General features: G+C 37.3%; 1 protein-coding gene across 1 annotated transcript in view; it reads right to left on the reverse strand.

The window, feature by feature from the left end:
• The window catches only part of ECPAS (Ecm29 proteasome adaptor and scaffold), a 94,367-nt gene that overhangs the window by 52,010 nt on the left and 22,084 nt on the right, over window positions 1–20,273 (reverse strand). Inside the window, exons 2-8 of the mRNA XM_090274559.1 lie at window positions 19,509–19,639; window positions 14,635–14,751; window positions 12,579–12,697; window positions 11,290–11,439; window positions 8,311–8,479; window positions 5,292–5,431; window positions 2,184–2,265 (exon numbers count right to left, since the gene is read on the reverse strand). Coding sequence (XP_090130685.1) covers window positions 2,184–2,265; window positions 5,292–5,431; window positions 8,311–8,479; window positions 11,290–11,439; window positions 12,579–12,697; window positions 14,635–14,751; window positions 19,509–19,639 — 908 coding nt within the window. The remainder of the gene's footprint in view (window positions 1–2,183; window positions 2,266–5,291; window positions 5,432–8,310; window positions 8,480–11,289; window positions 11,440–12,578; window positions 12,698–14,634; window positions 14,752–19,508; window positions 19,640–20,273) is intronic.

Genomic DNA, 20,273 nt, shown 5'->3' on the forward strand with positions numbered 1-20,273 from the left:
TACCAATATTGACTAAATTAAAGTTAAAACTGAGAAATTTTTAAAAACGTATTTATTTTAACATAATATTAATGAACCCATCACATATTTTCATAAATAACATATTTTTAAGAAAAATAACTACATTTTCCAAAACAAAAAACTGTACTGAAAGAGTGACGTTTTTTAACATTTTCTGTAAATCCCTTCACTGTCCCCCTTAATGAAAGAGGGCTGGATTCTTTTTCTCTTCTTCTACTTTCAGTCTGTTGTGATACATCATTTTGGTTAAAAATATTTTTAAAAAACCAACTTCATACAGATATGTGGATGGAAAAGTGGAGATAATTTTAGCTTTTTCAGGTAATTGTGGCTACTGTTTGTTACTACACCAAAACCCAATAAACAATCATTTGTTAAAGGTGAGCTGCCACCTGGATTCGGAATCCTTGAACTTCGCCCGCTCTGTTATACTAAATGCCAGTGGTCTATCTAAGCATCCTGTGTGCGTCTGTAACATCACTGGTCATTTGGAAAATACTGGCTCACTGAGTTTAAGCGTATGTTTTATTACAATGCTTCCAAAAAGGAAAAAACTACCACCAATCTCATCAGAAAAGTCAGGAATTACTGACAAGCTATCAAACTCATTTTAATGAATACATATTTTCCAAAATTCTAGTTTTTGCTTGGAAGCTCAACTTTTATTACTGCCAATAAATCATGTTGTTTTTCTTGCAGCCTCATTTTTTCATTGTAGAGAAATACCTGCCAAGTATGTGTCTCAATACCCATATCAAAGATATCCTTAAGCTGAGTTTTATTCTTTTATTCTTTTTCTTTTCTTTTTTTTACCAAGAATGCTAACAATGACTGTTAATATTATTTAGTGACACAGCTTTGATTCATGCTAGGACCCCAGCAGGTACACCTACCATCACTTTTGCACCATCAATTCAAATGTAATTGCTTGCCTTCATGGACCCCTAGAAGTCTCTCTGTGACCCCATAAGGGTCCATGGACAACACCCTGACAACCACTGATCTAAGCCAACCCCTTTGTTTTTTACACAAAGAACATGAGGCCCAAAGGAGCTCTGTGATTAGCCAAATATCTCCTACACAGGACATCTACTACGGGCAGCCACTGCGGGCAGTGGGGGCGGGGACTGGTTGCCCAATTGCCAACTCATTGCTCTTTCTGCTACATCACATTCAGTTTAATCTAACTGGAGCTAATAATGATTTTCAAAACAACTTCTGATGGTTTAAAAACAAGCAAACAAATAATCCTTGCATGTCTGGGTTTGGATTTAGAACACTTTCAAACACAATGAACTAAACATAACATGTTATTAAGCAAACATTTTACTTCGAGGCTTCAGAAGGACTTACCTGTTGCTCTAGATCAATGATTTTCAACTGGGGTGCCACATGAACTTTTAAAACATGCAATACCTGACTAGTCAGGGGCACTGACCTCTTTCTCTTAGACTGCCAAACAAAAAAGTGACAACAGCCAACACAATAGCCATCCAGCATGAATGAATCAAAATTATATCTATTTTTTTGTCAGATTGGCAGAATAACATATTTTTGGTGTTCCACAAAATTTTAGTAATCAGTTTATGTGTGCTATAAGACAGAAAAAATTGAAAATCACTGCTCTACACCCTCAACCAGGGGTCAACAAAGTACAGCCCATGGGCCAATCTGGTCCACCATTGGTCTTAGTAAGGCCTACGGGTTAAGAACAGTTTTTACATTTTCAAATGATTTAAAAATAATAATGTCATAATACATTAAAATTACATGAAATCCAAATTTCAGTACCCCGACTGTTTTACTGGGACACAGCCATGCTCACTGAGTCACGTGTGACCTGTGACTATCATTTTACGTCAGAGCTGAGCAGCCTCACAACCACACAGCCAGCAAAGCCCAAAACATTTACAGGAAAAGTTTGCTGATCCCTAATCTAGGCAATCAGCATTATTTAAGCACCTGAATTGAAAATACCAGATCAGGTAAACTAAGTCACCAGGAGATTTTAATCTACCTAGGCTAGCATGGTTTAAGACTATTATTTCCCGTAGCACAGATTCAGCTTCAGTCAAAATAAATAGGAAAAAAGAGTTCAAATACATTGAGCTCATGTCAACAAGATGCTTTTCATGGTGATGCCAGAATAAACAACTACCTACCTCTTTTGTCTTCAGTGGTATATCTCCAAGGTACACCTTGTACATCTTATTAATGATGGCAGGATTATTCCAGTCAATCAAGCTACAGAAGGTTTCAACATAACTTGTTAAAATTACTTATCTTATCCTACTTCAATGATTTTAAAAAATCATAGCCCCAATATTTGTTACCAAAAAAAGTTAAAACACACAACTGAAATGCACAACTGACATTATTTTTTAAAAAGAGAAAAGGAAAGAGATTAACTTCTGTCAAAGTTAGTTTTTAAACAGGAAAAAAAAAAATGTCACTTATCCCACCTTGATTCAACAGATCATTGTATCCAAGGGCCCACTTTGGTTCCACACAAACACAACTGTCTTCCCCTCTCAGGGCCGGTGCCATGGAGCAGCCCCAACACAGCACAGCTATTCTATACTTGTTCAAAGAGCCCTGGGGCAGAATCTTCTGTTCAATCACTTGGAAATTCAAAAGTGATAAGGAGGGTAACAAAAAAATTTTACCCGTTGAAGACACAACCCTAGGAAGCTCGCGGCTGTCACATTTTTCTAGTATTATGTCACTATAATTGCCAGCATCCCTCTCTCTTATCTACCAGCACACACGTGGAATTTTAGCGTCTGATTCTACAGAGCAGTCATGCTGCCATTAGTCACTAAGACAAATTCCTACCTGGGCACCACAGTAAGGTGAATTAGCATATCATGTGACTGGTGACTGGCACCCACCCTCTGCAGCAGCCCCTCCCATTTTATAAACCTAGCAATAATGCAATCCTGTGTTTCACTCAATTAGCAAGATTTAACCACACTATCTTCTCTCTGCCTTTTGACATTGGTTCTGCTTTCAAGACATGCTTTATTTGTGCAAACACAAATTATCCTGCTGCTTTGATTGCTTTTCTAATCCCTCTCTTTTTTAATAGCTTGTCAGTCTGCCTCTTCTTTGGATAGCCATAGTTCCACTATCTTCAAAGTCATTCTACAATTATAGCTTGGTTATTATTCACATACATCTTTTCTCAGCTGATGGCCACTAACTAATCCTCAAGCTCCACCACTGTTTCCCTTCTATAAATTCTGCAGGTTTACAGATTTCTGACAAAACACTACAGTAAAACAAAGTAGAATCTTAAAACTTAACAGTGGTTAACCATCAGGGATAATTTCCACTGTTTCTTTTGCTTTTCCCCTTTCCATCTTTCTAGTTTTAGTGTTCTGAATTACGCGTTTGTTGTAAAAGTTCAAAGACATAGAAAATAAAATTCCTTAAAAGCTGAACCATATCCTTCTCTATTCCCTTTTCAGAAACCACTAACTTTGCTGTGTATCTTTCTCTAGACTTCTTTCATATGCATGTAAAATAAGTGGATGGATATGGCACATAGGTAGATTTTTTTTTAAATAGATCAATAGATGTATCACTTGAAGAGATACTTTACAATTTTTCTTTAACAAAATGGAATATCAGCATATTGTTCCCAACTTACTTTTTACCTCTTAACAATGTTATATTATTTTATAGAAAAATGCATACACTTAATAGAACCAAAACTAACACTTAAGCACATCTGTATTTCCAACAATCCAACCCACTACATGGTATAAAGAATGGAGCCAGTTCAAACACAATGAGAAGTTTTAAAGTAAAGTATTTTGATATTTCAAAACCAAATAAATTCCTCAAAAGGGATACCAGGAAGATAAAAGTTATAAGGAGCATGAAGGAATTTTAGACTTGGTGGGGGAGGAATGTTAAGTACATTCTCATCCAACTTCCTTATTTTTCCAAAGACTAGCAATGTTAAGTGAGTCTTTCAAGTTTAGAGAACCAGCAAGAGGCACAACCAGAATTAGCCCCAGGACAGACACTCCCCCTGTATGCTCTTTCACGTGTCCTTCAGCGGTAAGCCATTCCCCCACCACCAGACACACAGAGTTAGCTCATATTTCAACAAACTACAGACACATGAAGTTAATTTCCTTATACCGTTGCACCTATTTGTATTAGTTTCTTAGGAAAGAGAAAACTACAATACATGGAACCTTTATAAAGCTTTATTTCTTATCGGTGCTCAACTGTCTTTCATTTTTCATGTTATTCTTTGGTCTTTGCACAGGCCATTTTTCAAATCAGTACACATAACATTTTGTATTCTGATTTATTACTTTACCATCACTTGGAGGCAATTTACACGTTGCTTTATTTTTATAATTATTTTGGCAGATATATAATATTCCATATAGATACACACAGCTAATTTACTTAACTGTTTTCCTATTGTGAAATTTTGATTTTTCCATTTCTTTACAATTATAGGAAATCATATAATGAGCAAATCTATAGTATTTTTCTAGGTATAGTCATTTTCTTCTTTTAAATAACTCTCATTAAGATAGATACCCAGAAGACTTAGATAAAAGATTATAAAGATTTCATGATTCATTGCTTATTGCAAACTGCTTTCCAAAAATTATTTCAATTAATGCAAATCAAGAAGGTATAAGAATAGTACTTTCAACAGAAATGTAAATGGAATTACCAACTGTTACACCATTTTATTTACCAATGGGTAGAAACTGGTATATGATTATTTTGCTTCGATTTGATTTCTTATACAGGAATATTTTCTACAAACCTATTTACTATTTGTATTTCCTCCTATGTGAATTAACATCTATTCAGCATCTCTTTTTGTGGGATCTGAGTTTCACTGTATTAACCATAATACCTACCTACATACCCTTTATTAAAAGCAATCTCAATTGGTTTGAGATAGAGAAAAGTCCAAAATGAGTAACTGTGGATTTTGACATTTTTCTTAACATCAGTTAACTTCATTTACCTAGCCAAAGGTCTCACTTCTTATGGTAACATCCTAACCCGCTCCAGTGTTAAACTGCTTCTGCAGACAGCTTTTCTTCTTTTTCTTATACAGAATTCTGCTCTTCAGCAAACTGTCCTTATTATAAATTAAGTATACTTCATAATCTCATAAACTGAATGTTTCATTACATAAAATCCTAAAAGAACAAAGAGGCGTTGGGTAAGCTTTTAGAAATCTAGCCTCTTTCCAATTTTGAGAGTTCAGAAGAGATGTGATTTACCTTTGCTTGCTTTTCAATTCTAGGTCCGCGGCTGTTGCCACACTGTGGCGGGTGTCACTAGAAGCAATCACCAGGTGGAGAACAGCTTCAAGTTCAGGCACCTGCTCAGCTTCTATAAATTTCACTATACCCAACTTGCACTGCGGATAAATGAAAGGAAGGAGGAACAGTGATCAGGGAAACAGAGACTACCAAGCACAAATACTGTTTCCCATATCAGTATGGCCGTTAACCAAGGACTAATAGTAACAAGAGTAGCAGCTCCTAATTATGCTTACAATGTGCCAGGCACTGCGCTAAAGCATATATAGTCAAGATTTCAGTTAATCCTCACACTCTGAGGTATGTTTTTGTTTTTGTTTTTTGATTTAATCTTTATTGTGTTTTTTCCATTACCCTTATACCCGCCTCCCCCCAGCAATCACCACACTGTGGTCCGTGTCCATGAGTCCTTTTTCCTTTTTGCTCAGTCCCTCCGCCCTCGACCCCCTCACTAGCTGTCCTTTGCTCTCCATCTATGAGTCTGTCTGTGTTTTCCTTGTCAGTTGTTTGTTCATTAGATCCCACATGTGAGTGAAATCATATGGTATCTGTCTTTCTCTGACTGGCTTATTTCACTTAGCATGATGTTCTCCAGGTCCACCCATGCTGTCGCAAAGGGTATATGAGGTATTATCACACCCACTTTTCAGATGAGGAAAGGGAGGCCAGGCTTAAGAGATTAAGACACATAATTAGCAAGTGACGAAGGCAGGGTTCACACCCAGGTCTCTCGGACTCCAGACAGTTACGATACACAACCTTCCTACTAAGGATACACAGCCTCTCTAGAATGACAAAATCTTGAACTGAAGTCCAAATTTGGGGCCTCCACGTAATAATGGTAGCATATTAGAAATAAAGTGCTCCATGGTTTATGACAGTTCAAAAGGAACTAAACTCACATTCCTTGGAGTTCCACTCTATTGTTAAAATACTAATTCTTGTCCTCAATATTCTTACATACTGAAAACAATCTGATTGGAAACATACACTAGTCAATGCAAGTGAATTTCTCATCAAACAGTAATCAATGTAATTAACTGGCTAAAATGAAACCATACTTAAAGAGAGATTCTGCTTAGAACTTCATGCAATGTGAAGCAGCTATGAATTACACTGAAAACAACTCTGAAATAAATATATCTGGAAAGTAAAACTTTACCTTAAGAAATCAGTTACATAATAGTTCTTATGTGTAAGAACTAGAATTGATACTGCTTAAAATTATTAAATGACAAAGGATACAATGAAAAAAGGTATACAAACATCGTAAAAATGCCTGTCTGCCTTCCTGTTCAACACAACTTATTTGTGAGGAGAGTTACAACAGAATAGACTCAAACATTTACTTAAGCCATAGAAAAGGACTGTTATGGAGGTCAAGTACACAAAGATATAAATGAAAAAATGTTCAAAGAAAACTGAAAACAATACTAATGTCCATCAATAGAAGGCTATGTGGTTTACATAGAATTAAATTGTATACGGACATTAAAAGGGGTGACATTTTTTTAAAAACTTGATATATTGTGAAATAAGAATGACCTAAAAATAATGCATTACATGATAGGAGAAAAAATACTGAAAAAAAACTGTATTTGTGTGTACACACACACACACAGAGCAGGCAATAGCTGAATGACAAACTAGGGTGGCAGGATTCCAGGTAATTTTTAACTTTGTTAACTTTATCAAAATAAAAACTGTTTACTTGGAAGGTAAAATGTGAAACCAGATTTAAAAATTAGAGGGAAACAGCTTGCAACCTTGAAGCTAAACTGTTCCTTTCAACAGTAGATTATGAAATTGACAAAAGGCATACAGGGACCCTTAGAAATGAGCAAATACTGACCAACAGCAAAGTACAAAGTAACGTTAACAATTGTTCTCCAGCACATACAGCTTTAGCCCTCAGACAAACCTAGATTCAAAGCCTAATACTAGAAGTGAGACCATGGTGAATCTCAAAACCTTCTACAAAATGGAAGTCAGAATTTCTATACCTCATTGGGTTGCTGTGAGGATTAAATGAGATAAGGAATTTAAAGCACTCATCAGAACAGTTCACACTCAATAAAAAGTAGCTTCTGTTACTATTTACCTTACATCATGGCTTAAGGAGGAAAAAAATCTATAAAACATGAAGAAGTAAATCTAACTGCATACAGCCCTCACTGAACAAATCACTCTACAAATTTGAGTGGCAAGAACGTCCCGCTTGCCTTTTCCCCTCTCCTCAGAACAGTTTTGACCAGTGATCACTCACATCCCCCAAAAGAGAAGGATCGAATCATTCAGACTGCCAGGGAGAGATAAAGGAAGGATTGGAAGCCTAACCCGTGTTGCTTGAATTCCAGAATAATTACATACTGATCTCATCTGCTCTTCCCTGAGGTGGCTGATGACACAGACACAGTGAGGCCCCTTCTCTGTAGAGCACCAGTCTTTTTAAAAAGCTGCTCAAAGAACATCTGTGTCCTGTTTAAATCCAGAATAAAATTCTTACTGCCAATTTTTAAATTCCCAGGAAGAACTATAAAAGGGAGTCATGCTTTCCCCCATACTGCCACGTGTGAGTACAGGAGTCCCTCATTTTACACAAAATGTAGAGCCCTAAAAATGTTGAATAATGTAGGATAACTGATGTTTTAACTGCACCAAAGCAGCTAAATAATTATTAAACCTATAATCTAAAACTAAAAGAAGTTAAAATACTCAATTTATAAGTGGGCTGTACTTCATACTTGAAATATGTAAGCAAGATTAGAAAAACCGAAGCGCAGTTCCCACTCCTCCCTTTCCCTGGGGCTTGAACAAATAGCTGGCACAAAAAAGAGAACACGTCACATCAATTGCTCCTTTCAAACATATTTCATTCGAGAGCCTGAATACACTGGAACGATGTCACACATGCTCTCATGGGCTACAGAGGGGTGCGTGTAAGGGTTAAGTTGCGTTATGAATAAGCACGCAATACCTGTTCCAACTGTTCAGGTGTCCATGGGTTATCACCAATAACTCGTTTAGCTGCATAAAAGCTCATTCCTGGGGGAGGCTGTGGTATTCCAGAACTTCCCCCACTATTTGAAGAAGAACCCTGTGCTGAAGATGAATTTTGGCGACTCTGGGATTCATTTAACACATATCTGGAAAAGAAATAGAAATTTAATTTCCCTCCATTAAAACACATACATAACATGCATATATAATACATTCAATTATGTACTTCCCTCACACAGAATTTTTCTAGAAGAATAAACACTTAAAAGTAAAAGTTCATCACAAAAGAACAATTTTAAAGGTATCTAAAAAAGGTATCTAATCTTTAGCAAATTAACATTAAGAGTACAGTATCCTCTCACTTAAATCGCAGGTATTAACGTTCTAGACCCACCCTCTTCCGCGACAGGTGAAAATCCGTGAAATAAGAACTTTATATTTATTTTAGTATTTATATATATTTTAAGGCTTTATAAACCCTTCCCACACACTTACAAACCATTCCCAGTCCCTTATTAACCTTTTCCACACTTTTATAAACACTACTTATGTTCTTAAACATATTCTACATTCTTAAACATATGCAACTTTAACAACATACATATACAGTACCGCAAAATGCCGCGATATAGCAAAAAATCTGCAATAAATAATTAAATATAATATTTTTTAAAATCCCGCAATACAGTGAGGCCGCGATAAGTGAACCTCGATATAGAGAGGGACTACTGTACATCTGCTCAGCCTGGTTACAAATGAACTATAATAGTTACCAACAATAAATATAAATATTTTGTTCACTCTCAGTCTATAAACTATTGTTCTAAGAGCCACTATGAACACATTGCATTTTGAGTTTTTAGTTGACCAATACAGAGAAATGTCTGTTGACTGGGGGGCGGGGATGAGGGATGGTAAAAACACTATTGCTCTATACTCAAAGCAGAGAATATTTTCACACTCATTTCTATTTCTAAGTTGCAATTCACCTTCAATTCTCCTTGAACTCCTTATGTCCCTGTATTACAAAACTTACTAAAATCACTTAACTCACAAGCATATAATGTTCCCAAAATGAAAAACATCAAAAAGGCTCAAAGAGGAATAGCAAATTAGCTTTTCCCATTGTATGTTCAAAGCCCTTCACAGCAACAAATTACTTAATCTACCGTTCTATTTCATTGTTAGTTTCTATAGATTAAAAATAAGATTTCTGGTAATTTCATTTTGATCCAATCAAACTGGTATTCCTACACAATAAAAACTTCTCTATAAATATTAAGTTCTCTCAAACTCTAAAAGTATATGCTGACAAATCAACAGACTGGCTATTAAAATAAAATACCCATTATAATAAAAATTAAAGAAAAGACTCTGATCCTGATGGCATAGTAAATTATAACACATTACTTATTTATATACCATATTCATTCAATTCCTAAATTCATCTTAAAAAAAAAAAGAAACCTGACTTAGTTAAATCTGGATTTCAAAGTTTATTTACCAAAGCCATCATCACCTGGTAAATCTGGCTTCCTCCTGGTTTACAAGTATAAAGAGAGGTGTTCATTTATTTCTAAGCCATAGCAAGACTGGTGGCAGTAAGTAAATCCATCGATAATTACTGAACAGCTAACACTGTACAAAACATCATTCTAAGCACAAGAAAGAGGAACACGGGATAAGATTGAGTCTCTGCCATCTGGAGCAAGTTGAGACAATAACATCACAACATTAGACAGGTTATCAGATGACATAAGAAAGGATACAACAGAGATAGTGGAAGTAAACAGGTAGAGGTTAGTGGAAATGTCTGAAGGTCCATAAATAAAGCCACCAAGCCAGAGAGATAGGAAGGAGGAGAGCAAATGGGAGAGGAAAGAAACCATACAGCATGAAGCCTTGCGTCCAGATTGAGGGACAGATGATATGGAGCCCCACGTGCCAGCCTTGCAGTGTACATTGTAGTTTTGATCAGGGAAGAAACATAATGAAACCAGTATTTGAGAAAAACATCTCTGGCAGCAGGACAGCCTAGGAAATAAGTAGGCTGGAAGTGGATCACCACCGGGGCACTACGCCTGGGACAAGAGCTAGACAACACAGCGCCTGTTCGAGGAGCTCCCAGCGTGCTAGGAAGATGGACGTGGCGATACGTACAGATGGACGGTTAGCAGTACATCTAGCTGGCACGTAAGCTACTTTGAGATGCTTTTTCAGTAGTTTTTTTTTTGTTTTTTTTGTTTTTTTTTTGGCTACTGTCTCTTTCAGCATTTCTTTCTTTTTTATTTCTTTTTTCCTTTCACAGGGAAAGCATTCTAAGCAGAGAGAAGTATATTCTTCTAAAACATAGAAAGGCAAGGACACATAAGAGTAGGTGAATACATGAGCGCATGTATGACTAAAAACAACAGCCCAAGGATGAGATCTGTGTTTGAAAAATCAGGAAACACTATGGAAGAGTAGAGGGTTTTAGAGGAATAGCTGGTGAGAACGTGGTGACAGCAGCTGAAGAGAGCCATTACTAGACAGCTGCCAGTGGGACTGGCTCCAGGATACACCCGGCAGCGGGGAGGGGGCTGGTGGACTGACGTCATCGCAATGAGAGAGAGAAGCTGGAAGCAACTGACAACTGCACGCCTACGTGGTTAAGAGACTCACCAGAGTCCATCACAGAATCATCACAGTGAGGAAAGAAGAGGACCTACTTCTGTGGGGAAGAACAGATTTCAGCTTGGACAGGTTGAGCCTGAAATCACAACTGCCACCCCACACCTGTAAGGTCAGTAAGCAGAGGGACTGGAACTCAGGAGACGGCAGGGGGACAGCACAAACGTCCGATATGCATCCATTTTCAGGTGAAAACTGAATCACTTAAAACAGTACTGAACTCCACACAGTTAAAGGCAGTCATGAGCAAGGTGGTTTCGTTTTGTTTTTCATTTCTTTAACTTACCCATAAGGCATCAGAAGGACATCTAGCATGAAGTCCAAAAGCAGCTGCACAGTCTTTGGTTTTTCAGCAAGATTAAATGGAGAAGCTGATTTTGATGATTCAACAGGGTATTTCATGTGAAAAAGGGTTGGTATTAAAAGATGCATTAAGCTGAAAAAACAATTACATTTATTGCAACTACTTAAAAAAACATGGTTTTTATACATAAAGTAATAGACAAGACAAAAAGCACGTAACAAAAAGTGGCAACGATAGCAAGGGCCACTCGTTTTCAACACAACTAATTTACAAAGTGCTAATCTAGGGATGGGCCTAGATTCCCTTCTTACTGGAAGTTCAGTATATTGAGTGGTAACTGGCATGTAGCCCGTCTGGCTCATCACAAGAAGCTCCAGAAAAAAAGATGTGCATGTTATGGGTTCAGTTTTAATATCTGTCAGCACAAGAGATTTTATACTAAACCTTAAGTAAAATGCAACTTATTACATGCCCTTTCAATAAAATGTTTTCCTTTTAAGTTAACTGCAATAGTTGTTCTCAAGCTAAAGAAATTAAAAATCAATCATGTCAATATTTGAAGTATAATATTAAAATTTCCACCATGTGAAGTAACACAGCTTCAATAATTCCATCTTTCACAACACCTTTGCTATTCTTAAAACACATAAAAACAATTTCAAACAGGGACTGTTAATGTTTATTAATTTCACTTGTAACTATCTGTATTACAGTCTCTCTTTATAAAATGCCCATACTCTAAAAAGGTGAGCTGAAAACATTACTTAACTCCATCTTTCCTCCACAACTTCTTGATGGTTCTCACCACTACACGGCTACAACACAGGACCCTGAGCTAACCCTAGAAACGCGGGATGTTTTCTAAACCTTTCCACTGCTCCAATTCCCACATTCATATAAACAAGTGATCTGTTCCTTAAGAAAACTGCTCTGAAACTTTACATCCCCCTAGACAGACATGTTTTGATGGAAAGTATTTTATAACTCTAATTTCTGCAATCACAAAAAATTAGCTGCTTCAAAACCATTGACAAAAAAAAAGCATGCAGATTGGGAAAAATGTTGTTACCTCTGCACATTTTTCAATATGCTCACATTAAGAAATGTTACGATAGTATTAACAAAGCAATAACGTTGAGTTGAGGCAACACAGAAAATTCAATTACTTGTCAGCTGACAGAGCTCAAGTGCAACCAAAGCTGGGGCCCCGTTTCTGAATGGCAGCCGCCGACTCCTGCAGTTGGGAAACAACGCAATGCAGGGAAGCATACCTGTCCTGCTGCGGCTGAGGCTTCCCTTCCATCGCAGTAAGGAGCGTGGGGGCCAGTTCACATTGTTTCTCCACTGGTAGGCGAGGATAGCCCATCTTAACATAAATTATAGTAAAATTCTACGGCAATGAGAGGAAAGCAGGTGAATGTGAAGGAAATACTCTCGGATTTCATCATAAACTTATGGTTGGTAACTTAGGGAGTTGTAACAAATAAACCGCATCCTCCTTCCATATGTTATCACATGTTTGTTACAGTTTAACCCACTATTATATTTCAGTATGAATCCCAGCCCCACTTGTTCAAAATGCTCACTTTTGGATGGGCTTCATGGGAGGGAGCAACACCTAACCCAAAGCATTCATGTATACCTATATCGAAGTATCACACTGTATATTTTAAATATAGACAATTTCATTAATTATGCTTCAATAATATCGGGGGGAAGTATTCATATATGCAATTACTTTCATTGAAAAGAACAAAGTAATCATTTGATCTAAGCCTACAAACTCCACATCAGCTCTCCCAGTTGGCTGCATTAATCCTTTCAAGCTAAGAGGAGCCCATGTGTTAAATCCTAGGCTGCCCTTCCCCAACTGGTGTGTTACTAGAACAACCTTCATACATTGCAGCGCTCTGGTTTCTCACTCCAATAACTACCAAATGGGTGACGAACCACGGGAGGCTAAGTGCTGTCAGTATGTCTGCCTCACTATAACCCATGGGAACGCCTCATTCTAAGCAAACCCATCAATGCCTATCTGGATTTATACATAAAATAAAGATCTTCTTTTTAGGAAGATTCTTCATGTTAGAATCTACTTCATAAGGTTATCCATTTTTTATTATTATTTTTAAATCCTCACTACAGCATATGTTTATTGATTTTCGAGAGAGTGAAAGGGGGAGAGAGGGAGAGCAAGATCTATGTGAGAGAGAAACATCAACTGGTTGCCTCCCACATGTACCCCGACTGGGGATCGAATCTACAGCATTTTGGGTGTACAGGACGACACTCCAACTAACTGAGCCACCTGGTCAGGGCTCCCTCTCTTTTTTATAATTTCATTTTTCAATTATAGTTCACATTCAAGATTATTTTGTATTAGTTTCAGGTGTATAGCACAGTGGTTAGATAATTAAATACTTTACAAAGTGCTCCCCCTAATATTTCAAATACCCATCTAGCTCTTTAAAGTATTACTGACTATGCTGTACTTAACATCCCCATGACTATTCTGCAACTGCCAATTTGTAGTTCTAAATCCCTTCAATAAAGGTTATCCCTTTCCTTTAAAGTCATTTTATTTGGCAATTTTATTGGCACACAATGTTCCTATGAATTTAAAGAAAGGAACATCTGTAATGGAGGTAGGTAGTGTCCAGGGCAGGCACACACAAGACGTCTGGACCAGCGGGTGGCTCCATAGGTCTGAAATCCAGATGTTAGATAAGACCCAATACTTTCTGCCTCAATGCTGGAAACAGGGGCCAGGGAAAAAACATCACCTGCCCTCACACAACACTGTTCTATATTTAATTTTCATGAAGACAATAATTCAATAGGAACATTTCATACCAGTCTCAGTTTAATCCATTTTTTTAAAAGGATATCTTTCTTAATATATTCTATATATAAGAAACAGATGTTTTTAAAATTCAGCCTTCCTTTTTCCTTGTTCCATTACCCTTTATTCATGTCCATGTTATATAACCCTTCTCTCTATTCAGATTGGTCTCATATAATCTTTTACTAAAAATCAAATAATTCTTTCATAGATCAATATGGCTGGCAAGTCATTTCGCCAGCAATCCTTTGCCCAATGTAAACACCCCTAGCATGAACCTATTTCTACCATTTCCTTAATGGGAATAGGTCCTCTAGATCAGTACTCAGTGGTGAAACAGTATGTCATTTAAAGAAAAACATCTCATGCTTCATTTAGAGAGAGCCCACAGTAAAATTCTAAGTTGCCAATATATAAATGACATCTAATAAATATTATTAAAGAAAACTACTATAAGTCAGCAAATATTCCAAGATAACACTCACTGTGACAAAGGAAACTGCAGCAGGATCCTGGTATTGAACCAATAGCGTCTCTATCGGGAGTTGTATTTTGGGGCGGCTTTTTATACGCTTATTCAGATGGACCAACAGTTCCATTACCTAAAATACAGAAAAATATGAACTGAAATTACTGATCATAATTCATTTCTCAGGCATTACTTATCTGAGACTAGAAAACCAATTCATTTCTCAGATAATACTTACTTTGATAAATAATGGCTACTTTGTTTTCTTTAGAAAAGTAAATTTTTACATACTGGGAAAGGGTATACAATATTCCCCAAGAATCCACGTACCATAATTTTACTAGTGAATTTATTTTTACAATGCCCTTTGGTTAGTCAAAGTTGAGATAGGCCTCCACTAAGGCAGAGTCCCCCAGAAGACCTGTGAACAAATGAGTGAAACACCCCAAAATTCATATTTTAAAGCTTAAACCTCAGTGTGATGATTTGGGGAGGAAATGAGGTTTGTATGAGATCATGGGAATTGAGCCTCCACGATGGGGTTGGTGTCCTTTTAAGGGGATAAGAAACCAGAATTCTCTCTCTGCTATGTGAGGATACAGCAAGAAGGCCGCCTTCTACAACCATGAAGAGTTTATGCACAAGGAACCCGACCCCACCAACACCCTGATCTCAGACTTCCTTCCATCCTCCAGAACTGTGAGAGATAAATATTTGTTGCTCACATCACCCAGTCTATAGTATTTTGTTGTAGCAGCCCAAACTAAGACATACCATGAATACCACAAAAAAAGAGGAATGTATGTGAAATGTACAATGAGTTTCCAGAGGAGAAAGTATCTGACAGATTAAGGACTTCAGGGAAGAAGGACAAGAACACCAAGTCCTGAAGATCAGATAAATTTCCAAGCACAGAATCAGCTGTAAGGAGGCACGGAGGCTGAAAACAATACGGCGTCCTGCCTCTGGCTGACACACCGAGTGCTAAGAGATAAAAGCAGGGCCCAAATTATAAAAGGTATTGGGTAAAACGCTGAGGAATTTTTACTTTTTTCTGAAGATCATCTGATTCTACTGAAGAACTTACATAATAACAAGTTTCCTCTCCTTTAAGCAGAAACAGAGGTCAAGTCAATTCCCAGAGGTGGAGAGCAAGATACAGACAGAGGCCATGTCAGATGGTCCCAGTCCTACCGTGAAGAGTGAGGTTAACTTGCTACATGAAGGCCACTGAACACCTGTGCACGGCGTTTCGCATTCCTTACCTCATCTGATTCTTACAACAACCAGAGATGTGATACCATCATTCCCATTTCACAGGTGAAAGGAGGCTCAGGGAAGAAGTAACTTATCCAAGGATACTGAGCCAGCAAGTGGCATATTCAAGATTTGACTCCAAGGTCCATATATTTAATCTTTTCAAATACTGATAGTTGAATTCAACTCACCTAAACTAAAATGTGTGTCAGTAAGAAACATCCTTAGGACAACTGATAACTTACAGAGACCTAGAAACTTGCATTACCATGCATACTTCTTCCAACCTTCCTACCTGGTCCAGACCTATGGATAGAGCTGATGACAGGGAAAAGAATCATGAGGAACCAGACTAGAGGAAATAGCCTTCTTCCAACAATCTAATTCATCTAAGTTGATTTCTAGAAGGGCTCTATGGAAAATCATTATTGACAGTGATAAACAATCACATGCACAATTACATGCTTTCTTTTTTAAGAACATTTTGTTATTTTAAATGGATTAACTACTTAACTTTCTTCTACCAATGCTATCACCTTAAATATTTATTTCATAATTTGGTTACTCACTGTCTAGAATCCTCTATAAGGTCATAAAAATGAAGAATCAGCTGACCCAGTTCTGGCAAAATAGATAACAGTTAACTTCGGCAGTAAGCCTATAGAATTAACTAACCTCTGGTATATATTGTTCTGGCCATGCCGGTTCTCCTTACTACTCATTCACTTATATTTATTAATAACTTTTAATTAAAGCATACTGCCTATAGCTAAAATACACAACTGAGAGTACGTGGTTCAATAAATTTTCATAAAATAAATACACCTATGTAACTACCAGAACCACAAAAGCCTGCACCCTTTCCCCCTTACACTCACTAACCACTATGCTAATTTTTAACATCATTTTTAAATGGGACAAAGTAGTTTCACAGTTGTTCGTATGGAAAAACAATCCAGTCCTGACTGGTATGGCTCAGTTGGTTGGGTGTTGTCCCACAAAGTGAAAGGTCACTGGTTTGGTACTGGTCAGGGCACATGCCTGGGTAGGGGGCTTGGTTCCTGGTCTGTATGAGAAGCAATCAATCGATGTTTCTCTCTCACATCGAGGTTTCTCTCCCTCCCTTTCCCTCTCTCTAAAAATAAGTAAATAAAATCATTTTTTTTTAAAAAGAAAATACAATAATTAATAAATAATAAAGTCTTGTGTTTTGTATACTCACACCTGTTACCTACTTTTGCCCCATCCTGTATATAAATGGAATATATGAGATGAACTCGTGTCTGAATATTTTTCACCGTACACTATATGAGATTTATCCATGTTATTGCTCATATCGGTAGTTCACTTTCATTGCTCTAGCAGAAAAATACCACAATTTATCTATTCTCCTACTGATTGACATTAGATTCTTTCCAATTTAGGCTATTACGAATAATGTTGCTATAAACATTCTTATATATGCCTTTTGGTACAAATATGTACACATTTCTGTTGTATACTGACTCAGGGTTGAAATGCTTGGTCATGGAGTATGCATATGATAAGCTTTAGAATATTCCAAACAATTTTTTGAAGTGGTCACAGTATCAATTTATACTCCTACGAACAGCCTATGAGATCTCCAGTTGTTCCACATTCTTGCCAACACTTGCTACAGTGAGTCTTTAGTTTTCAGCTAGTCCAATGTGTCTGAATATACAAAGTTAGCTGTAATACAGAAGTCTACATAACAAACTTCATTTTCCTTAAAACAGGAAATATACTCTAATAATATGTCAGTAGAACCTAAAATTTCTATTTCTTTTTCACTCAACTTATTCACAAATTCCCAGTTACCTTACAGGATATCCTGGTTAAATCTAACATGCATTATGAAATTGACAGAGACCCAAAAATGACATAATTGAGAACCAACGCAAATTAATTCTTAGTTTCATTGATTTCGAAATTTCACATATGGAATTGTTTATGCATGACTTCTCAAATCGCTGCCCACCGGAACCCGTTTCCTTCCCCGGTGCCTGCCTCTTATCACTCTTGCGCAGTGCACTGGGTGCATCACCGTGACCTTCTTCCACTCCATGAAGGCTTCACACCTCTGTTTCAGCTCAGAGCCTCTGCACAGGGCCACCTCTGTTGTTCATGTGCCCTTCATATCTACTTGGCTACTTCCTAAACACACACACACACACACAGGTTTCCTGTGTGCCCCAAATATATTCTTCCATAGAATCCTGTTCCATCTTAGCATTTATCACAGTTTATAACTAGATACTATACGCCTGATTGTTTAATACCAGTCTCCCCAACTAGATCTTTCTTTCACTCACTAATATATCCCTAACTCCTGGTATACAGAAGCACTCAGTAAATTTCTGCCAAATGAATGACAAGACTGATGAGGCTAAAGAAATAGGCATAAACCAGCTGTGTAGGGCCTTTTGTACCTTGCCGTCCTGAGGGCAACAGAAGGCCATCGAAGGGTTTTAAATAGAATAGTGACATTAGCAAATACATATTTATCTCAGCAAAGCCCTATTAACAACAGGCACATCAAATATATAACAAGTACGCCCTATTCCTTCTTGCAAACATAACAGACATTCTTGAAGATACTCTTTCTCCAACGAACCCAAATCAGGATGGATCTCAGGATCCCTCTAAGGGCGGACCTCCAGGAAGCCACTGCCAATCACAGGAGACCAAGGGATGAAACCTGATGACAGCTCAAAGGCCTGAAGATCTAGTATGACCGGAAGACTAATGAACTATTTAAAAATAAAGGGGGCAAATGTTCCATGAAAACATTTAGGTTAACAAAGAAAATCCTGATATGACAATTATTAAACTTTTGGTAAGAGGACTTTATAAAATCTTCAAACAGGAGCTATACATCTTGCTTTCAAAAAATTTTATTTTGCTTTTTTATTTTATCCTCACCCAAGGACATTTTTTCATTGCTGAGAGAGAGAGAGGAAGGAGAGGGGGGAAAGGGAGAGAGAGAGAGGAAGGAGAGGGAGGAGAGGGGGGAGAGAGAGGGAGAGGGAGACACAGAGAGAGAGAGAGAGAGAGAAAGAGAGAAAGAGAGAGAAAGACACCGATACGAGAAAACATTGATTGGTTGGCTCTCATACATATTTCAACAGGGGATCAAACCCGCAACCTAGGTATGTGCCCTGACCAGGAACTGAACCCACAACCTTTTGGTGTATGGGACGACACTCCAACGAGCTGAGCAATAGCTGCCAGGGCTTATTTTGCTTATTTTTAATTAAGGTTATATTCACAGTCAGCCAATGATTAAAGAATATTTTTGCCCGACGATCACCTTTCGTATTGGAATCAAAGGCATGGATTTTAGATGAAGCCTCCATACTTTCCAGAATATCATCTCGCTTATATCATCTGGCACTGATGCCAAGTATACACAGTTGGTGCTAAATGCAGCTGTGCTAAGCATACAAAAGCTACTTTTAAATCATGTAAGCTGGTCCTAGACTTACTCTCCATCTTGAAAGGCCATAATTAGGGTCATGAACCTAGATTCCAATATGGGAACAGAAAATTTACTTCGTAATACATATCCATTTATTCACCACTTAATCCCCCCAACCATCCCTACACGCTTACCTTTTTGCGTACTCCTTCTTGGGTGCTAGACAGTTTGAGCAAAACAGGAGGAAGGAATTTAGATATAATATTCTGTAATTGTTCATCTGTTTCAGCATGGCCAAGTCGTAAAAAGACCCGTTCAAGCTGATCTATAATATAAAAAGAAAAAAAAAAGGAGAATTCAGCAAATCAAACGCCACTGAGACTAACTGTTTTTATGGCTTAGTCCTTTTATTGCACTCCAGAGCCTTTGGTCAGAACTTTAACCACAGCCAACCTTCTAGGCAGACAATTTTGACACAGCTATGGAACAACACTAAAAAGGGTTACTAGCTAATTATACTAACTTACAACTGTCCCGGTCATTCAACATCTAAAGAGGGGGGAAAAGCCAAGGATAACAACATTCTCTCCTGCATACAAAGTTATTCCATTTTCTTAAAAGGATTTTGATACTAGAAAGGATACAAAATTTTTGAAGAAATCTTCTATACCTACCTAGCAGAGCAACGCAGAACTTTAATCAGACACCAGGGATAATATATATTGGTGATAACATCTTTTTTTCCCCACAATTCACACTGTTTTAATGTAAATATTACAAAATACATACAATAAAAAACAAAGAATGGTATAAGGTGATATAAGATAGAAAGTAAAAACCCTCCTCCCTGCCCTCCAATATTCCAGTACCTCAACTATAAACAACAGTTTCTTTAAAATACTGAAATTTATTATTCTAACAAGTCCCAAGGCTTTGTTTCTTCTCTACTGGTTTGTTTT

The sequence above is a fragment of the Furipterus horrens genome, unplaced genomic scaffold (assembly GCF_987537825.1).
Source record: "Furipterus horrens unplaced genomic scaffold, mFurHor1.1.pri manual_scaffold_4, whole genome shotgun sequence".
Taxonomy (NCBI): domain Eukaryota; kingdom Metazoa; phylum Chordata; class Mammalia; order Chiroptera; family Furipteridae; genus Furipterus; species Furipterus horrens.